This window comes from Armigeres subalbatus, chromosome 3 (genome assembly GCF_024139115.2).
Source record: "Armigeres subalbatus isolate Guangzhou_Male chromosome 3, GZ_Asu_2, whole genome shotgun sequence".
Taxonomy (NCBI): Eukaryota; Metazoa; Arthropoda; class Insecta; order Diptera; family Culicidae; genus Armigeres; species Armigeres subalbatus.
In genome coordinates, this window is record NC_085141.1 from 357,058,203 (window position 1) to 357,078,956 (window position 20,754).

General features: G+C 39.5%; 1 protein-coding gene across 5 annotated transcripts in view; it reads left to right on the forward strand.

Moving 5' to 3' along the window:
• Positions 1-19,919, forward strand: part of LOC134226160 (ras-related protein Rap-2a) — a 486,525-nt gene extending 466,606 nt beyond the window's left edge. For all 5 annotated transcript variants that reach the window (XM_062706753.1, XM_062706750.1, XM_062706751.1 and 2 more), the window contains one exon: positions 15,479-19,919. In XM_062706753.1, the coding sequence (XP_062562737.1) occupies positions 15,479-15,636 (158 nt within the window). In that variant the 3' untranslated portion in view covers positions 15,637-19,919. The remainder of the gene's footprint in view (positions 1-15,478) is intronic.
• The last annotated feature ends 835 nt before the right edge of the window (positions 19,920-20,754 follow it).

A 20,754-nucleotide genomic window follows, 5' to 3' on the forward strand; every position in this document is an offset into this window, starting at 1 on the left:
TCTTTTCACATATGTATGTCAACCTCAACAGTAAAGCCGTCTTCTGTGATATGTGTTTGACTCTACTTTTTTGTTGAAAGTGGGACAATTCAAAGTTTAATTGCACAATCACTTTCAATTCCAGAAAAAAAAACTCGGAAAAATCATGAAATATGTATTGATGTAAATCAAATGCAATAATAATATTGCCACGCCAATTTGTTCCGTCACCACCGGTTGAAATGACCTTCGGCGTTACGCTGAAAATGTCATCTCGGCCAAGCTAAATAACGAGAAATCCCGTCGCCGACGAATTCCGAATTGGTGCTAATTTCCATTCCAAACTGCAATGAATAATTTTTCTTCTTTTTATACAACAGAAAAGATATAAATTAGTGAAAACTTTAATTATATCGCACGTCAGAAACGATATTTATTTGCAATTTGGAATGGTCTCTACCTACACGGAGTTTTGATACGCAGTATAGAATCAGTGAAAAACAGCGAAGAAAACCTCCATATAAAATCGCAAACATAAAGAAAGAGCTTTTCCTTGATGTGCTGTTGTAATTTTGTGCAACATCTGGTGCTCCTTCCCGCTTTGTAAGTTTTTATTCATTTTTCCCACCACAGGTGAATAGCAAGCAGCTTCTCCAAGGACCAACCGATACCGCGTTTTCCCTGAACAACTGCAGACTGCTGCTCAGCCATACTAGGTCGGTCTCATTTTCGTGCTGACTGTTCCTAACGAGCAGAACTATGGCGAGGGATTTTGTGTTTCAGTGTCTTGGTGGATTTTCCAAGATTTTCCTGTCTGGCTACGGTCGGGAAGGTTGTGCTTTCCCTGGGAATACACTGCATTCACAGTTAAGACAGACCAGACAGGTAAGCCCTAGTCAAACGTGAGGGGGCTCGGATGACAATCTTTCCGTAAATGAGTTTCCAAAATGGAAGCATTATCCCGTGGGAGGCTTATGATCGGACAATTTCACAGCAAACAGTTTTCTTTAAAGTTTTTAACACTGTCTCATTAAAGTTTTGCATAATTAGATGCTACAGCAGCCATAAAATGGAACGAAACGTGCTGAATAAATTGAAATCCCCCTAACGACTGTAAACACTTCAGAATGCATCCAAGCACATGCAAATGCTCCCAAGCGAGCTTTACCCATGTGGAAGCAAAAAGAAGCCCCAACCCTTGCCGAGTGGCATAGTCGGAAAATATTGCCAACTGCTTTCCCAACGGTAGCCGCCATCTCGAAATGTTCAATCTCGGAATCCCATCAGAGCCGCCAGCAGGCGAACCCCCAAACGAACCCAATAAGCCATCGAAGCCAATTGCGAATCGCTTCTTATTTCCTTATTTACTATTTCCCTCTCGATTTGCACTCACTTTTCACCAGCCCCGGCGGTGGTCTGGCTGGCACGGCACTATCCCGGCTGCCAAGGGACCAACCGAACCATCCGGACAGGAATCGAATGCGAACTATTTTACAAGCTAAATTCCTTTTTCCCATCAGTTTGGCGTGGCAGCCGGAGGAAATTCATCTTGGCGAACAGTGGTCGCAAACCAGGGGGAAATTTAATTCTTACACACGAAAGTTTTAGCCTAATTCTCGCTGTACAAATGATGATTAAAAACAAATTCAGAATTTCAAATTTAGCCCCAAAATTCTTTGAAGGAACTACATCTTATTTGATTTGTCTGGTTCTCTGTGTATCTGTGTTACATCATGGATCTTCGCATTATGATTTAAATTTGTTTTGAAATTGATACGAAACCGAATTTTTCCCATTGTTCTCAATCAACTTGTCCGGATTATACATTTTTGCATTAATTTGCAAATATTCAAAAGTTATATGACGAAGTAGAAATTTGAAATAGTTTCGAATAACTGAATTGAAATCCGAATAACTTAAACCGAAATCTTTCCACTGTGCAGTGGCGCAGCTGTTTATTGGCTTCGGTGGGTACCCTTTCCCTCCGCTGACTGGTTAGGGAAGGAGGTGCTTCGATTCCTGACTTTGCGCGCAAAACCCCTCTGTTCGGGGGTACGGTGAGCTACAGCAGAATTGATGTTTCCGATTTCTTTCGCGCTACGAGTTTCCAGCGAATTGAATTCTACATTTTACCGTCGGTTAGCATCCTCTCGGGCCCCGCACCCCGGCATCCGTTTGTAAGGAGCTTCTTGGTTCATCTTTATGCTCGAAGAAAATTGATGCGGAAAAGCGGCCAAATGCAAATCCATTTCCGATGAGAATGGGAGAAAAATTGCACATATTTTGCATCGTACTTGTCGGGCTTAGGTGCAGAATGGGAATCTGTTTTGCAGAAGAAAAGATTCTGTTGATGACGAGGTTTTGCGGGTATGGAAGTCCGTACTTTTGTGTGAAGTCGGAGCGAGGTCTATTCAGTCGATGCTTTTTCGAATCAACTAAACTAATGAATTGGAAACTTGGGCATATTTTGTAGCTCGCAATTTTGCTCTTTGCTTCACTACACCAAGAATAATTTTGCTGTCATGGTATACTACAGTGAACACAATATTTAAATCAGGGAGAGAGCAAGTGAAACAAGTACTACTATAACTTTGACCAATTGTTCAGATTTTTATCTAACATAAAAGCTGCGAAAGTTAAGGTTAACCATGAAATCAAATAATTTTAACCACATAAAAAAAACTTAGGTGTAGTAATTTTAAAGCAAACGTTTTTTGAATTAATTATTAAATTTAATTAAATTTCCACATTATTTTTCAAATTTCCACAAGAAATTCCATTAGAACAATCAAAAATGAATAATTAATATTTTATATGAAGGAAGCTACAGTAATTTATTTAAAAACTCATTTCCATGAATCTTCGACAGTTAATTTCTGTAAAAAATCATCGGACGGGGCTAGTTTTGACTCTTTCAAGAATGATTTTTAAATAGGTGCAGACTTCTGTATATATACAAAGAAAGTAGAGTTAAAGAATAAAGTCAAAGAATTTACTGTTATTGATATACCAAAGTTTTTAAAGCTGTTATATATCTGGTTTAACGTAATTTTTGAATGAATTACAAAATAGATCCTCTTATTCCTGAACATCTGACTGCGGTAAGGGTAGGTGTAGGATTGTACAACCCACGAAAGCGTGCGACTCATTCGATATAAATTGGTAAACAAATAAAGCCATCTCAGATTCTCCGCCTGCGTATCCAAAAAATGAGTACACCCAATCTGCGTGCTAATGCAATCATCAGCCGTAGAGCTCAAACCACACATCGGAAAAAGTTACAATGGGAGAAAAAAAAGTAGGTATCAAACTTTGCTTATTAAACTTCACTCTCGGTGACACACGCCCTGACGTCCTTTATTATGGGTACTGATGGGATTTGCCATCCTCTTGCACGAGCATATTTTTCGTCAGAGAAAACGAAAAAAAAAATACTAAATTCGATCAAAGGAACCATCCAAACACCAGCACAACGCAACGCCAACGCAATCTATGGCGCCCGTTTTAGTTAGTTTAGTCCGGTCGGGCGTGAGAATAATGAAAGTCGTCACGTCGTAAAAAAAAATACACCGGCTGATAAATATTGCACACAGCAATCAGCAACGGAGGATGGCCTTGGTGAGCACTAGAGTTATATGGATATCAGTTTAGAGAAAATGGTTCAAAAGTTTTGTTTAGAGAAGTGCATGAAATGTTATCTCGCTTGATAAAATGTTATGCATAAGAGAAAATCATCATGGAGTGTTGTGTCCCCTAATTTGTTATCGCCACACTTCTAAGCTTGTAGCACTTGTAGTGTGTTCTAGCACTGTCAAGGTCGTCTCTGAGAGACTAATCAAACGTCTAGTAAGGACAACACTAGTTTTCATTTAACATTAATTTATTGTGGGTACTTACAACGTCTAGGTTTGTGTGTAAGTGTGTAAGGTGGCCGGCCGGCATTATTTGCTGCTGTATATTCTTACTAGGTTTTGATATATCGCATAGCGGAACTACTCTGGCTAACAAATCTAAACAAATCCGATGGTGTTACTTAAAAACTTAAAAACTTAAAAACCAGACGTGTTGCTGGTAATGCGAGTAAACGGCGCGGCTTTTGTTTTAGCTGAAATTTTGAAGATTTCGAATAGTTTTTCAATTAAACTTTATCTGCTGTTATAATATAACCATTTACGTATGGCATTGACATGGTTTTTGCAATAAAATGAGCTTCTACTTCAATAAATGAATTAAATTATTCATAGAAAACTTGAACCTCATTTTTCTCGGTTTAGCATTGTTGGTTTTTCGGCCCTAATCATATGTTGCTCGAGATTTGAGGCATAAAGGAACCGAATTTCGCAAAACCCAACTGACGAAATTTTCCAACGATCATTTTGATATAATAAAAAGTATATGTGACCGCAATAAATTTTGCAGGAAGCTCTTTTTACTTCAACCAAGTTTTCCAAATTCCATACAAAAATTACCATTTCGGGAGAGTAGTCAACACCATATTTTCTTGTGGCGCACGGCAGGAAAGGAGCGATGAGAGCGATAGAAAGTCCCTCAACTTTGTATGTAACGTGACACTAGAAAAAAGCCCATTCCCATTTGTAAATTCCTCCGGAAATTTCTCCAGGAATTCCTCCGGGAATTCCTCCGGAAGTTCCTCCGGGAATTCCTCCGGAAGTTTCTCCGGGAATTCCTCCAAAAGTTTTTCCGGGAATTTCTCCAGGAATTCCTCCAGAAAATCCTCCGGGAATTTCTTCAGGAATTCCTCCGGAAGTTACTCCAGGGATTCTTCCGGAAGTTACTCCGGGAATTACTCGGAAGTTCCTCCGGAAATTCCGGAGGAATTCCTGGAGGATCTTCCACAGAAGTTCTTGGAGAAACTTCCATAAGAATTCCCGGATGAACTTCCCGAGGAATTCCCGGAGGAACTTCCGGAGGAATTCCCGGAGGAACTTCCGGAGGAATTCCCGTAGGAACTTCCCGAGGAATTGAGGGAGGGACTTCCCGAGGAATTCCCGGACAACTTCTGGAGGAATTCCCGGAAAAACTTTTGGAGGAATTCCCGGAGAAACTTCCGGAGGAATTCTTGGAGGAACTTCCGGAGGAATTCCAGGAGGAACTTCCGGAGGAATTCCCGGAGGAACTTTCGGAGGAAAAAAATCCTGGAGGAACTTCCGAAGGAATTCCTGGAGGAACTTATCTATCTTATTTGTCTTATCTGTCTTATTTGTCTTATTTACACCAGCACCACTGTTATTACCCAAATCCTTTTCAAAGCTTGTGTGGAAACCTTGTACAGAAATCCTCTCACGATATTTTCTAATGTTGTTCTAGAAACGGCTCATGTTTTCATTTTCCAAAACCAGCTGGAGTTTGTTTGTTTTGATCTCCTCATTGCGTGATTTGTCGGCGCTGCTGCTGTTCTCTTGCCGAACCACTGCATGAGTGATAAATTTCTTCCCCATTGTTGCCAATTCCTTTTGTTCTCCGTTTACGGCAAATTCTAAAGCAATTGTAAACTGCATAATGATGAAATAATTTTGGCGACACTGACAGTGTCATTCTGGCGGGCTGAATTGGGCAATTTTCTCTCTCAGTGAGTGCTACCACGTGCTTTTTTAACGGAAAACCCTTCCCTCAGACCTTAAGGTCACTCCTCACGGAATTCAAGTTTCAAAGTGCTCGCGTTTTCGGGGACACACCACTCGATACGGAGGCGACGCACAACTGTCATTTTTGTTGATTTAGCTTTGCTGCATCGTAGCCTGCGTGGCTGCATCGCAGCCTGGTTTTCACACAAGTTTTGGAAAGGATTTGGGAAAAAAACAGTGGCGCTAGTGTAAATAAGACAAATAAGACAGATAAGACAAATTAGACAAATAAGACAAATGAGACAAATAAAGTAAGTTCCTCCAGTAATTCCTTCGGAAGTTCCTCCATGAATTCCTTCGGATATTCGTCCAGGAATTCCTCCTTATGTTCCTCCAGGAATTTCTTCGGAAACTCCTCCAGGAAAGCTCCTCCAGGATTTTTTTTCCTCCGAAAGTTCCTCCGGGAATTCCTCCGGAAGTTCCTCCTGGAATTCCTCCGGAAGTTCCTCCGGGAATTCCTCCGGAAGTTCCTCCGGGAATTCCTCCGGAAGTTTCTCCGGGAATTCCTCCAAAGTTTTTCCGGGAATTCCTCCGGAAGTTTGTCCGGGAATTCCTCGGGAAGTCCCTCCCTCAATTCCTCGGGAAGTCCCTCCGGGAATTCCTTGAGAAGTCCCTCCAGGAATTCCTCCGGAAGTTCCTACGGGAATTCCTCCGGAAGTTCCTCCGGGAATTCCTCCCGAAGTTCCTCCGGCAATTCCTCGGGAAGTTCATCCGGGAATTCTAATGGAAGTTTCTCCAAGAACTTCTGTGGAAGATCATCCAGGATTTCCTCCGGAAGTTCCGGAGGAACTTCCCGAGTAATTCCCGGAGTAACTTCCGGAAGAATCCCTGGAGTAACTTCCGGAAGAATCCCTGGAGTAACTTCCGGAGGAATTCCTGAAGGAACTTCCGGAGGAACTTTTGGAGGAATTCCCGGAGAAACTTCCGGAGGAATTCTCGGAGGATCTTTCGGAGGAATTCCCGGAGGAACTTCCGGAGGAATTCCCGGAGGAATTCCTGGAGAAATTTCCGGAGGAATTTACAAATGGGAATAGGCTTTTCTCTAGTGTCACGCTACAGACCAAGTTGCGGGACTTTCTACTCGCGAAGTCGAAGCAAATTCTGCTCTTCCCTCCTATGGAAAATTCCATTGCTATCTGTCAGAATTTGATTGAAACATGGTCGCCATCTCCTCCTCTCTGTTGCTGTACTGTAAAAACCCATAAAGAACTGTCATTGTTTGTGTGAAGAATTTTGCTTCGACTTCGCGAATCGCTCTCATCGCTCCTTTCCTGCCGTGCGCCACAAGAAAATTTGGTGTTGACTACTCTCCCGAAATGTTAATTGTTGTATGGAATTTGGAAAACTTGGTTGAAGTAAAAAGAGCTTCCTGCAAAATTTATTGCGGGCACATATACTTTTTATTACATTAAAATGATCTTGGAAAATTTCAAAACTTTTTTAGTTGGGTTTTGCAAAATTCGGTTCCTTTATGCCTGAAATAATCGGAGAGAGGTACTAAGAAGCGAAAATTTCAGTTGTCGATAGCTTAATTCAAATTTGGGAAATAGTAGGTTCACAAATTTTTTTAGGAACATTCCTTGATATATTCCAAAGATATTGTAAGTTGGGATAACCGAAATTCGTTCCCAATTCCGAGTTATAGACATTTTAGTATGAAAATAGCGCGAGAGAGCTTCCCTCAGACCTTAATAGATTCCAATTGCCAATAATGCTGAAAATTCATGTTACGACACGCACCATAAAGATACGGTAATATGAAGTGATGTATAAAAAAGTGTCGTAAAAATAGGGTTGTGTGTATTATGTTGGAGTTGAGTATCATATCAGAACATTGATAGGAAATGTTGAAAAAATGCTATGGGATTGCAATTACCTATTTGCTAATAACTTTTTTCAAACGTCATTTACAATTCGGATTGTTTACTTGTCATCCTTGTCATAAGAGTTTGTTTAATTACATTTAATTCCACCACTTGATTGTACCTTTGATAGATAAAAAATATGTTTTGTTCTCCGTTTACGGCAAATTCTAAAGCAATTGTAAACTGCATAATGATGAAATAATTTTGGCGACACTGGCAGTGTCATTCTGGCTGAATTGGGCAATTTTCTCGCTCAGTGAGTGCTACCACGTACTTTTTTAACGGAAAACCCTTCCCTCAGACCTTAAGGTCACTCCTCACGGAATCCAAGTTTCAAAGTGCTCGCGTTTTCGGGGGCACACCACTCGATACGGGGGCGACGCACAACTGTCATTTTTGTTGATTTAGCTTTGCTGCATCGCAGCATGCGTGAAATAATAAAAATGACAGTTGTGCGTTGCTTCCGTATCGAGTGGTGTGCCCCCGAAAACGCGAGCACTTTGAAACCTGGATTCCGTGAGGAGTGACCTTAAATGGCACTCAAAGAAACCTTAAAAACAAAGTAGCTGTTTTACGTCTGCAGCATTTGCCTTGTGAAATTGTTCCATTTCATGTCATCCAAGAATTTCCTTAAGGTCTCTAAATATATCTAAATGGCTGTTCATGCTCTATTTGATCCATAGACCCAAATTGAATACGCCTTCAGTAACTGTTCCGTTCCATGTCATCGAAACATCCCCTGGATTAAAGAATCTAAGGTCTACATGCGTAACCAAAGCACTGTTATCTCATGTTATTTTATCTCAAATAATTTTCTGGAGTAAATGCTTTAAGGACTACACGCGTAACCAAAGGGCTGTTAAATTGTTTTTTAAATGGAGAATGCCGGTTTGACCGAATTGCATATGCCTTCATCAATTGTTTCATTACTGGTTGTCGAATAATTGCCTGGATTTTAGGCCTTAAGATATATACGCATAATCAAAGGGCTGTTATCTGTTATCAAAAATGGTCCACTCTTCTATAGAACCAAATTGGTTATTTAAGTAATGATCCTTTCCAGGTCATCAAAGAATTCCCTGGAGCACACTAAATGTCTTCACAAGTAACTAATAGTCTAGAATATCATTTTAAAAATGGCTGATGCCCTTGCAATCCACAGATAAAAAAAAAATAATTTGCTTTCAACAATAATTGTTCCATTGCAGTTCATCTAAGAAATTCCTGTAGTTGAGGCCTTAAGGTCTAAAACCGTAGCCAAATAACTGTTTTCTCTATTTTGAAATGGTTTATGCCCTCTGTAATCAACATAAACAAACTGAATATACTCAAACTGAATATATCTCAAATGTTGTTCTATTTCAAGTCATCCAACAATGTTCAGAAGTACAAGCCACAATGTCTGTTAGATATACCCAAATTGGATAAGCCTTTCATATGAAATCAAATCCTATTTGATTTCAATGATCACTAAGAGCATATTTCGATTTCTAAAAGAAGCAAATAGATCTTTCAGGCTCACGGGGTCATAATATATGACCCCAACAGAAAAATGGATGTATATAATCGCACGATGGACAAAGGTGAACACTGTCTTCAGCAAAATTGCTTGAAATTAATTCCCCTATCAGGGAAAAAATATCAGGTATGGGCGATCAAGGCCTTTCGGCAACCCAGAACGTCATGAACACGGTAATGTTATGTAAAACAAAATACCCCCTACGGCAGTTATTGGATCAATCGCACTCATCCATACTCTCTCTTCTCAACCACGTGCTTTCTGTTTTCGCCCACAGTTTATCAGCCGATTATTGCTACAACAACTCACATTGATAACGTATGGCTATTCGGTCTGAGTGTAGTGGCTTGGTATTGTAAGATGTTTATCCACATAGCCACATATTCAAACGTATCCGTGAGTTACCGTGATATAAAATAAACTGTTTTTAATCTTCTTCGGACGTCCTAGGCAATCCAAACTGTCCTTGAGTTCGGGACTTGAGATCTACAGCTGCAAGAAAATCTGTTTTTGGTGCTCAAAGCTTCAATATGCATTCTATTCTATCCATTACACCTCCTGGAAGGTCAACAGATATCGTAAGATAGTTTCGGGATATTGCGTCAGTGCGTGCGCTCCTGTGGCGTGCATTTTTTGACAGTTTGACATGACATTTAGAAAATTTAAATATCCCTCTATTAGTTGAACTTACTTAGTTAAAACTATAAAATTGTTTAGATGGAGTAAATCAAAAAGCAGAATATTTTGCCCTGATTTTTTTGATTGTAGTACGACACTGCCTGTGAAAATTCAGAAGAAAATCCAGTGGATTTACAGAAGAATACTTGTTGGAAGTTCAAATAGACTTCCCATGAAAATTCATAAATTAAAAAAAAATCAGAAAGATTTTCTGTGAAATTTAAATTGGTGCTGATTAAAGATCAGTCGTTTGACACATTGCATTTGAAACAGAGGATTTTTTATGATGGAGATTCTGATCGATGATTAGTTTTGTTTTGTCATTTTCGCCGAAAACAAATCGTTGAGAATTCCCACCAACTATTTCGCGGCGATTGATTCATTATGAACAGATGATTTTTATATAAATTCGGAAAATAAACCCCAGAAAATTTCAGAGACATTTTCGGAAGAAATCTCAGTGGAAATTCCAAATGACATCTCGGAAGAATTGGAGGTTTTTGCACCTGAATTCGCAGAGTAAATCATAGAGAAATTTCCGGAGAAACTACACCTCGAACTTCTCTGGAAAAAAAAATGAATGTTCAAGACTCGTTATGGCGGTTCAAGAAAAAGACGTAAACGAACTCATCCAGGATTTCCTCTAGAAGTTCCTCCAGGAGTTCCTCAGGAATTCTTCTAGAGTTTCTTCATAACCTTATCCTCATTCCTCCAGGGATTGCTCCGGGAATTCCTCCTACAATTTCTCCAAAAATTCCTCCGCAAATTTCTTCGGGAATTCATCTAGGAATTCTTCCGAGATTCCTGGAGTATGAACTCCAGTAGGAAATCCAGAAGGGATCAACAGAGGAGTTTTTTGAGGAATCCCCGGATGCTTTGTTGGAGGTATTAATGGAGAAATTTCTGGAAGAATTCCCGTATCAAGTCCTATAGGAAGCCCTGGGAGAATTCTTTGAGCAAGTCCTGGAAGAATTCCCGTAGCAATTCCTGGAGGAATCACTAAAGGAATTCTCGGAAGAATTGTTGGAAGAATACCTGGAAGGATTCCCGGATGCAGTCCTGGAGGAAATTTCTGAAGAGTTGCTGAAGGATTCTTGGAGGAATCTCCAGATGAAGTCCTGAAGGAATTTCCTAAGGATTTCCTGGAGGGATTCCTGGAGAAATTCGTGGAAGGATTCCCTTAGCTTAGCTTAACTTGATTGACTGTAACATCGTAGTTGCTAGTCGTGCTTGGCTGATAAATAAGAAATTTGAATAGCTCACCAATTGAATAGTCCTCACAGCCAGTTTAGGATTAGGGGAGGAAAATTAGTTCGACACTGATTGCTACAAGAGACCGAGGAATCCTCTGCATCTCCGTGAGTGCCACGGGAAGTGATAGTTGATTAGATGAGAAGGTAATCTATAGGAAATTGTCTTGGTAAGCGACTATTTATTTCTTCGGAACGGCTCTATATTCATACTGAAACGAAGACGAGAACCCAACGCGCGCCTAAAGCATTTAACCGAATTTTTTTTTTCTTCGCTACGACTAAAACACGCACTGTATTCGTCCGCTCGACGGCTTCTGCCAACAAAAGAAGAATACGCATGTCTCAACCAGACCAAAGTGCATGATCCACCGCAGGAATTTTCGTAATTTCCAGAAGAATTACCGGATGAAGTTTTAGAGGAACTTCCGGAAGAATTGCTGCAGGAAATCCATGAAGGATTATCGGAGGAATTCCTGGGTTCTGGAGAAATTCTCGAAGAAATTTCTGGAGGAATTTTCTGAGGATTTCCTGGAGGGATTCCCGGAGGAGTTCCTGGTGAAATTAATATACTAATTCATGGAGAAATTCCCGGAGAAATTATTGGAGGAAGTCCCAGAGGAATTTCTGTAAAAATTTATGAAAGAATTCCCGGAAGAATTGTCCAAGAGCAAAAGCTGGAGGAATTCTTTGAAGGATTCCCGGAGAAATTCCCAGATAAAGTCCTGAAGGAGTTTCCATGGCGATTCCCGAGAAAATTGCTGGAGGAATTCCTGGAAGGGTTCACATATATAGTCCTGGAGGGATTCCCGGATGAATTCCTGAAGGAATTTCCGTAAGAAGTCCTGGAGGAATTTGAGAAGGAACTCGTTAAAGAATTCCATGAGCAATTCCTGGATGAAGTCCTGAAGGAGGTCCTAGAGGAATTTCCAGATAAGGTCCTGAAGTAGTTCCCAGATTAAGTGCTGAAGAAATTCTTGGAGGGATTCTTGGATGAATTCCTGGAGGAGTTCATTAAGGAAATCTTGGAGGAATTCCCAGAATAATTGCAAGAGGAATTCCTGGATGAAAGCCTGGAGGAATTCCCAGATGAAGTTGCTGGTGAAATTCATGGAAGAATTCCCGATAGAATTACTGGAGGAATTACTGGAATGATTCACTTAGGACTTCCCGGATGAGGTCCTAGAGATATTTCAGGACTTCCAGGAGGGATTCTCGGAAGAATTTCTGGAGGCAATCCTTTAATGAATTCCTTGAGGGATTCATGGAGGATTTCCTGGAGGAATTCCCTGAGGAATTCCTTGGTGGATTCCTGGAGGAATTATCTGGGGATTTCCTGGATGAACTCAAGGATTTCGGGATACTTTTTCATAGCATTTTCTGAAGGATCTCTAGGACAAAATCCTGAAGGATTTCTTGGACCAATTACTCGTTGAATTCCTGTACGAACACAAAAAGGAATTCCGGGAGGAGCTCTTGGAGAAATTTATGGAAGAACTCATGAAGGAATTTCTGGAAGATCTCAAAGAGGGAATGAAAGAAGATTTCCTGGAGTAATTTCTAGAAAAACACTTCAACAATTTTATGGAGCAACTCAAAGAGTTATGAAGAAATTGTCAAATTCCTGGAGGAACTCGGGAGATATTTTCAAAGGCGTTCCTGAAGGAATTCTTAGAAGAATTCCTGGGGAATTTGTAGAGCAGTTCCATTCCCGGAGATACTTCAGGATAAACTTTTGCAAAATCTCTGAAGGAATCTCTAGAGTAACTCTTGGAGCAGTTTCCATAGGCATTCCCGGAGAAACATCTGATTTAATACAAGAAGGAATTCATCACTCCAGGAAAAACTTCTGGAGGAACACAAGAAGGGATTTTTACATGAGCTTATAAAGAAATTTATGCAAGAACTCAAGGAAGAATTTCTGGAGTAACTGTTTCTTGTTATGTATTATAAGAATTACAACCATCACAATGACATTGCCGCAACTTAGTATTCATTAAACAATTCCACAGTTATTAACTGCGAGGTTTCTGAGCTAAGTTACCATAATAAGGCTTTCATGTCCTGGAACGTCACGAAAATTTTTCAACTCAAAATTTTCCTAGACTGGAGCGAGAATCGAACTCAGCCACCTTCAGCAATGTCTTGCTTTGTAGCCGCGCATCTTGCTGCATAAGACACCTAAGGAATTCCTGGAAGATCTACAAGAGAAAAATCTGGATAAACTACAAAAGGATTCTTGGAAGAAATTGTCAAAGCTGTTTCTGGACGAATTCTTGCAGGAATTACTAGAGCAATTCCCGGACATAATTATGTGTATGTGAAGCTTTTTTTTTTCATTTGATTCGTTTATTAAGGCCCAGTCACCGTGAAGCTCTACGGGGCCGATATCATATTTTACAGATTTTGTGAATGCTTACATAATAATTAATAATAATCATATTTCAGGTTGCTGTTATAAATTGTTTTAAAGGAGGAAATTTTACAATTTAACTTTCCCAATATTGAATGATAACTGGGATAAATGCAGTGATTATTTTTTTAACTATGGTATCCTTAACAAATGTCGCCCTTACTACTGAGGTCATGATACGTGTCTGTAAAGACAAGTCATTTGAGTGCTGAATTGGACGAAATTTCAAGGAATTGTACAACTCGTCTTACGACATGTGAAAAAATATGTTTGGTATAAAAATGGGACAACTTAGTCAACAACTTGAGAAGTCGAAAATGTCGTCATCAGGAATGCATATTTTGAATGATTTTACCAACTTAGAAACGTTTCGTGTCAATTCGCAAGGTCAGAGTGACGAGTTGAAAACATACAAAAATACGCATTCGAGCGAAAATGAGTAATGTACAAAACATCGAATGGTGAGAATTGGTTCGAACGAAAACGGGAATGCGAATTAGTGATACGTTCTAACGTATCCGCTTCGAACGTAAACAAGAATGAGGGTGAATGTCTGTCTAGAGAGGAAATATAGATATGAAAAATTTGTATTTTCACAGACAGTCAAGCGGCTTTCATTGCGAAAGGTGTGTCAAGAGAACTCCGTAAATCTGTACTCGGTTCCAGGACACTGTGGCCATGGAGGTAATGCAAAGGCAGACGAGCTTGCGAAACGAAGTTCAAGCACACAGTTTATTGGCCCAAAACCTTTCTGCGGTATATCATACTGTACCATAGAAATGTATTTGAAATCCTGGGAAGCAGAAAGGTTGATGACCAACTGGTTGGTTCCCGAAAAGTGTGCTCAATCAAAAAGATTTATAATTCCCAATATTTCAGTAACCGGAAAGCTCTTGGAGCTCAGCAAACAGCAAGAGAGCTCTTTGCACCTTTACTGGCCTAATAACCTAACTGGCCTAACAGCAGATATCATTTGAAAAACATTGGCCAGATTCAAACTGATATCTATCGTTCCTGTAACATGGAACATCTGCTTTGCAGTTGAGATGCATTGTACAAGAGTAGATCTAAATTTCTTAATAGTGGCCTTATGCAACCAGGAGATATTTGGACTGCAAATCCTGGAGAGGTAGTGGGTTTCTTTTAACTCAATTATGCCGGAGAAATCAGGGGTTCAAAAGTTCTACTAAATGGACGCAATGGTTCTAAGCTCCAAAAAAAAACGTGAACAGTAAAACAAATTTCCCCAGAAAAAGGCTGCCAAGTACAGCCGAAACGTTGGGTAGTTTAAACATTATTGTATGAACAATTTGGACTGCAACGCCGAATCCCATTAGATATTCGTCAATCAAGAAACCATTGAGTTGAAATTTATGCATTTAAAATATTTTCACTCATTCTGTACCATCTTCCCCATTTTCTGAAAACTTCACGGCCACAACCCACTTGTCCAAGAACTTGCACTTTTCCCACTTAGCCGATGACGGCGTGGTGGAGGAACGAACGCTTATTGGATCGGTGCCAAATATAGACCAATCTGCTTCCTTCCTACGGAATTCGTTTGTGTCAGACTTCTATACCAATCGGTCTACCAGTCGGCGGTGCGATGTCGGTCGGCGTCTGCTGAATAATGCAGCAACCGGCCGGGGCGTGGGAGTTGTGCAAAAAAGATCTCTGACTCTGTCCGTTCCATGCAAACAAAAAATCACAACTCCGCGCACGAGTTTCTTGTCTATTTTGTACGTAGCGTGGCGTTGCTTGGACTCGGCGAAACGACCTTGAGTCAATAATGGTGTTCTACCTTCATTTTATTCGATGTTGTTTATTTTTTGGTTTGAACATTCAGCAGATGCTTTTTTTCTCCTGCGTCCGTTGTGGGTGTTTTAATGTTTGCTTTCAATTTTCGCGAAACGAAATTCATCGACCGGAATCATTTTGCCATATGCTCAGTCGAGTGGCACGAGATAGCATTCACGCGCCAACAAGTGAAAAGAAATGTGCCGTTGAAAAAAAATGCGAAATCAAGTTTTTATAAAAATTGGGTTTTAGTACTGATTTACATGATATTTCTAATTTTTTAAAATACTATAAATCACGTTTTGAATCATCGTCCTTATTTATATTTTCAGGAAGCGCCCTCGCCGAGCTGTGGGACTGCCCGTTCATCGAAGCGTCTGCCAAGGACCGAATCAACGTGAACGAAGTGTTCGCCACCGTCGTCCGGGAAATGAACATGACCTCCGAAAAACGCCAGAAGAAGAGTTACTGTTGTTGTACATTATTATAGAAGTGGCATTAAAGGCGTAATTTTAAACCAAAACCCCACGTTCCCTCCTCAGTCCCCAGCCCCCCTTAATCGTAAAAAATCTCCATGTTGTTCCTCGTTGATATTCCCCAATCGTCCCCTTCCTGCAATGGAATCAAATCCAACACAAAAGTTCCCCCACCCCAGCCCCCGTAATCTTTAATTCGTATATATAAATATAATTAATTGTAATTGTAATGATAAATCAATTTTCGCGAAAACCAGATGGGCCATTGAACGATATCGATCCATTTATCAGAGAATGGATGAGTTTTTTTTTTCGAGTGCGAGAATCAGTCGATCGAGCAATTAGGGCTGGCAAAGCAACACTGAATCCTGGAAAAAATCAAGAAAAAAAAACACAAGAAACTGGAAATTATATACATATTAAATGTAGTAACGATAATAATTAATGGTAACTTAAACTGTACACCAAATGTGAAATGCGATGGCATGGCAAAAGATGGTGCGCGAGCGAGACAGCGCGAATGCGACGATTAGGATGCGAACGGGACAGGGTGCGGTTGGAGCGTGCGTGTTTTTTTTACACTAAGATTGATGTACAATAAAAGAACGGATTGTGGGGAAGAAAATCAAAGCAAAAGGATATTGGGATTACGAAACGAAAGCCAGCAAGGATTGTGAACCCCCACCCTGGACTGTTGTCGGGGGGGCGGGGAAGAGGAAAGTGGTAGGAAGAAGAAGAAAAAAATATTAGCCGCGCCTATCTGTGTATGTAAATCTAACGTTTTTTCGAGTTTAAGTCAGCAAATCTGTCTAGGGTATATTTTTAGCAAAGGGATAAAAAAAAGCGAGAGAAAGAGAGAGAGCGAGCGAAAGAATCCGCGCGAAAATAAAAAAAATGGCGGAACCAAGAGAAGAATAATAAGGGAAAACCACTTTTCCAATTAGTCAGAATCAATTCTTCTTTCGTTTTTGGGTAAAAATTGAGAGATAGACTTGGTCGGTTAGTGAGTTAGTGATTATTATTTACAATTAGAAATGCTATGCTCCCTGGAGGCGGCGCAGTAGCAAACGGTTTGCAATGCTCTATGCTCTAAACTCAATCAAATCGGTAGGTTCTAATGCGGTTTTAGATCAGGTTTCATGTCTGCATGGCGGTGCACAGAGCTGTGAATCTATTCGAGAGAACAAAAATATGATGCGTTGAATTTGAGTATAATTTTTGGTTTAAAAGGGCTCACTTAACTATTTGGGCAATGAATTCCCTTGATACTTGTGGAGGGGCAGACGTAGGGAAACTGGTCCATTTTGCTATAGCAAATTCACTTAAAAACAGGAACTGATGTCGGTTCATTTTGCCAACATGTTTTCTCACTGTTGAAAAATTCACAAGAATAAGAAACAAAACAAACTACTTTTGATTCCTCTTTTTTGATAGGATAAATATAAGAGCAATGAAGAACTGTAAAATTCTCACTATTTTAAGGCAATATGTTAGAAATTGTTTGAGATATTCTGAATAGTTGTAAATGCCTTTCCCGATGGTTTTCTAACTAATTCCAATTGTATGTAGGACCGATATGCGAACAAGCTTGAAAATGCCTTTCCGAAGCACTTTTATTTGATTTTCGTAAGATTTCGAATGTTATTCAAATAACAACTTTCTTCGTGGTTGCACCAAACAAGCATTGAAAGTGGGTGTGGAGGAAGATTCATAATGTGTTACGAAAGCATTCAGAAGCAATCTTAATACTTCTTAGCAGCATTCCAAATGCTTTACGGGATTATTTCTCCATTAAAATCATATGAAATATGAACTCGTTCCAAAACCATTATCAATACTTCTCGACAACTTTTCTCTATATTTTTGGAAACATTTTCTAATTTAAGGACAATCCTCACGGAATCCAAATGAAAATCTACTCGCGTTTTCAAGGGCACACAACTCAATACGGAAGCAACGAATAACTGTCATTTTTATTATTTCGGCTTTGCTGCGTCGCAGCTTGCGTGAAATAATAAAAATGACAGTTGTGCGTTGCTTCCTTTTTGAGTAGTGTGCCCTTGGAAACGCGAGTGCATTTAGTTTTGGATTCCGTGAGGAATGTCCTTAAGCTATTTAGCTACCATATGGATTTTTTTTTTTAATCCTAGCCAAAATAAACTCTGAAGCCTTTGAAGCCACCACGCAACTTAGCCTTTGCGGACCCATTTGTAGCTGATGGCCGATCTACCTTTCGTGAGCTCATGCTTCATTGTTGATCAGCGCTTCGTATTCCTCTCTCATGGCCATTTTCCAGCGTTCGGAATCGTCCAATTGGACGATCGTGGACCAATTGGATCAACATAGTCACTTCTAGAGTCGGCACGAGATTCAGGTCCTGGTATTTCGCTGAATTCGGGTTAAGTGTGCGACTAGATCACTACGGTAGATAGTTGAATACGCACTTTAAGAAGCGATCCTTTTGATTTATCCACTGCGTATCCACTGCGATTTGTAATTTAAACACTGCTACAATTGGTACAATAATAATTTAAACGCGAACAAATGGCACCTGAAATCCGCATTTGCTGAGTGGCGATTTGATTTCCATTTGTTTTGTAATAATTTCAAAGCCTACTTTCCCTTCAATAAGCTATTCTACGAAACGGGTCAAATGACAGGAGACCTAACACTATTCTCGCTTAACTTTTCAAAAGGACCTAAGTAACATTTTTTCATGAATTAATTTGAATACTGCAATCAATAGCTTTCATGTTGTTCTGTTGATTGCACTATTCAAATTAATTCATGAAAAAATTATAGTTAGGTCCTTTTGAAAAGTTAAGCGAGTATTTTTTACTGTTTATTCATCAACCAAAGGAATGATGATGATGATGGCGAATTGATGGCCGTTTTGCCATGCAATTTTACCAAAAAAAACACCCTTTTTGAAAATATTGCCATCACTGTGTGCCCCTTTTTGTTGATTTAGCTAACGGCCAAAAGATTTGCACTGAGCTGCGGTAACAATCGAACCTCCTTCACCGGAACTACTTTGCGCTGACATTGTGATTTGTGTTTGTATATGCATTTTCTGCATGTAGGACCTTGAAGGGTGTGGGGGCGGATTATTCAGAATGCTCACCTTATTTATGAATGATCACTTAAATTTAAACCTCAATCTTCAATCAGCTAGTACTCCAATTCAACGCATTTGCAAAGATCTCCACGTCACATAAAGAAGTGAGGTTCTGTTCCAGTACCGAATCCATGCATCTAATCTAACTATGCTTGAGCGGCCTACTCAAGCACCAGAATCCTACATCCTGCTAGAAAGTTAAACTAAACAAATATCAAAATCGACCTAAACAAACGTGTAGGAGTTTTACGCAGAAGTCATACAAAACTGGGGAGCCATAGTAGGGAGGAAAAATATTACGTTTAGTTGTTATGTAAGTTTAGATAATCTAAATCCTCTTTTAAATGGAATTTAAAAGCAAAAAAAGCTACATCAGAAATTCGTTAACCTTTTGTAGACTTACAATTTTTAGATCACTCTATTTGCCAAAAAATAAATAAACGAAATCCCACTTCTTACACTACGTTCAACGAATCATTCGACCCTAAAGTGTTAAAATTGCGTTAAATTGTCGTCATTCTTTTATGTTCGTTTCTCACGTAACCTGCTATCAGTTTGTAAAATATGCGAAAAGCGCCATTCTCTATTTTCCGAAACATAAACCGATGAGATTTGAAATCGCAAAGTGAGCTCACTCACTTAAGACAAAACCCACACGTATTAAAATTTGACGAAAGGTTAAACAATATCAAAGTAAACGAAATCATTATGACCATTATGGGGAAAGAAGCACTGGATTATAAATGTGAAAATGGATCATTTTTTGTAAAACGTTTGACTATACACAGTTAATATGATAAAAAAAACCCTTCGGCCATCGGGCAAGCGACCTATGATGAACAGAAACCTATTTTTATCAGTGAACTTTTGTATACACATGCATACAAACTCAAACACTCCCACACTCACACCATACACACTCAATCATACATACGCGAATGCACGCGTACCATTACCGATGATTATAAGTTTCATGTGGTGTAGAATAAAAGAAGAAAAAAATAAGGCAAACAAACCAACCAATACAAGAAACTAAAAATTGCAATTGTTGTGCAGTGATCTAAAATTCCAAAACTAGTGAAAACATCAGAGACAGAAGCAAGAGAGGAAGCAAGAAGAAAACAATGTGTAATAAAAAGAAAAATGAAAAACCGGAAAATAATTGTAACTGTGGATGAAGGTTTGTCTGTGTTCATGTGTAGAACATAAAAGAAAGCATTGGCGATTTGGTTTGATGTACCATCTAAAACAACACTAATTTGGGCATATAGTATAGGACAAAACCTATCTAACTAACATGATATCCAACTAACATGGTAATCTCTGCAAAATATTCATTTTCAAAAATCTAAATAAAGATTTGGTATTTTCTCAGCAAACGTGCTCAGAATTTTCGGCTACCCCAGACAATCTAAATACCAAAGCCAAAAGGGGTTTAGGCTCTGTGGTTCCCATTCGCCGGTTGAGTTAAATCCAATTAGTAAGCGTTTGCATCGGATGTGCGGAGTTTATTATTGTGATAGGCAAGCGGAAGTCTCCTGCTTCTGATCACTCACTTCGTATGACTGGACAACGGCTTGTCTCGATTGCTTCGATTGCTGTTGGCGTGGCTTTCAGTTGACGTCCATGCAAGGCCTACTGCGATAAGTTAAAAGCAATTGCATATTGTATTTGCATAGTTCATACCAGCACTATTTCACTCTCACACATTCCCCCACTTGTCAGGTTCTTTTGTTTTTTTTGTGAATATAAGAAGGTGTAATTCTATATTTCACTCATTTTATACTATGTCTATGAAAAATACTACTACTCGACAACAATATCTAGTAGCTTGGGCACATTTCAACACGTATTATTTTCCGATGTCTTTTAGGCAATAACGGATGAACGAACTGTGGCACGAACGCCAGTGGCAAGACAAAAACCAGTGGCGAATGTGAAATGTAGTATAACAGTTTGGCGCAGATTTTATTTTTACGTTGAAGCATCTAGAGAATATACAATTAGAGATTTT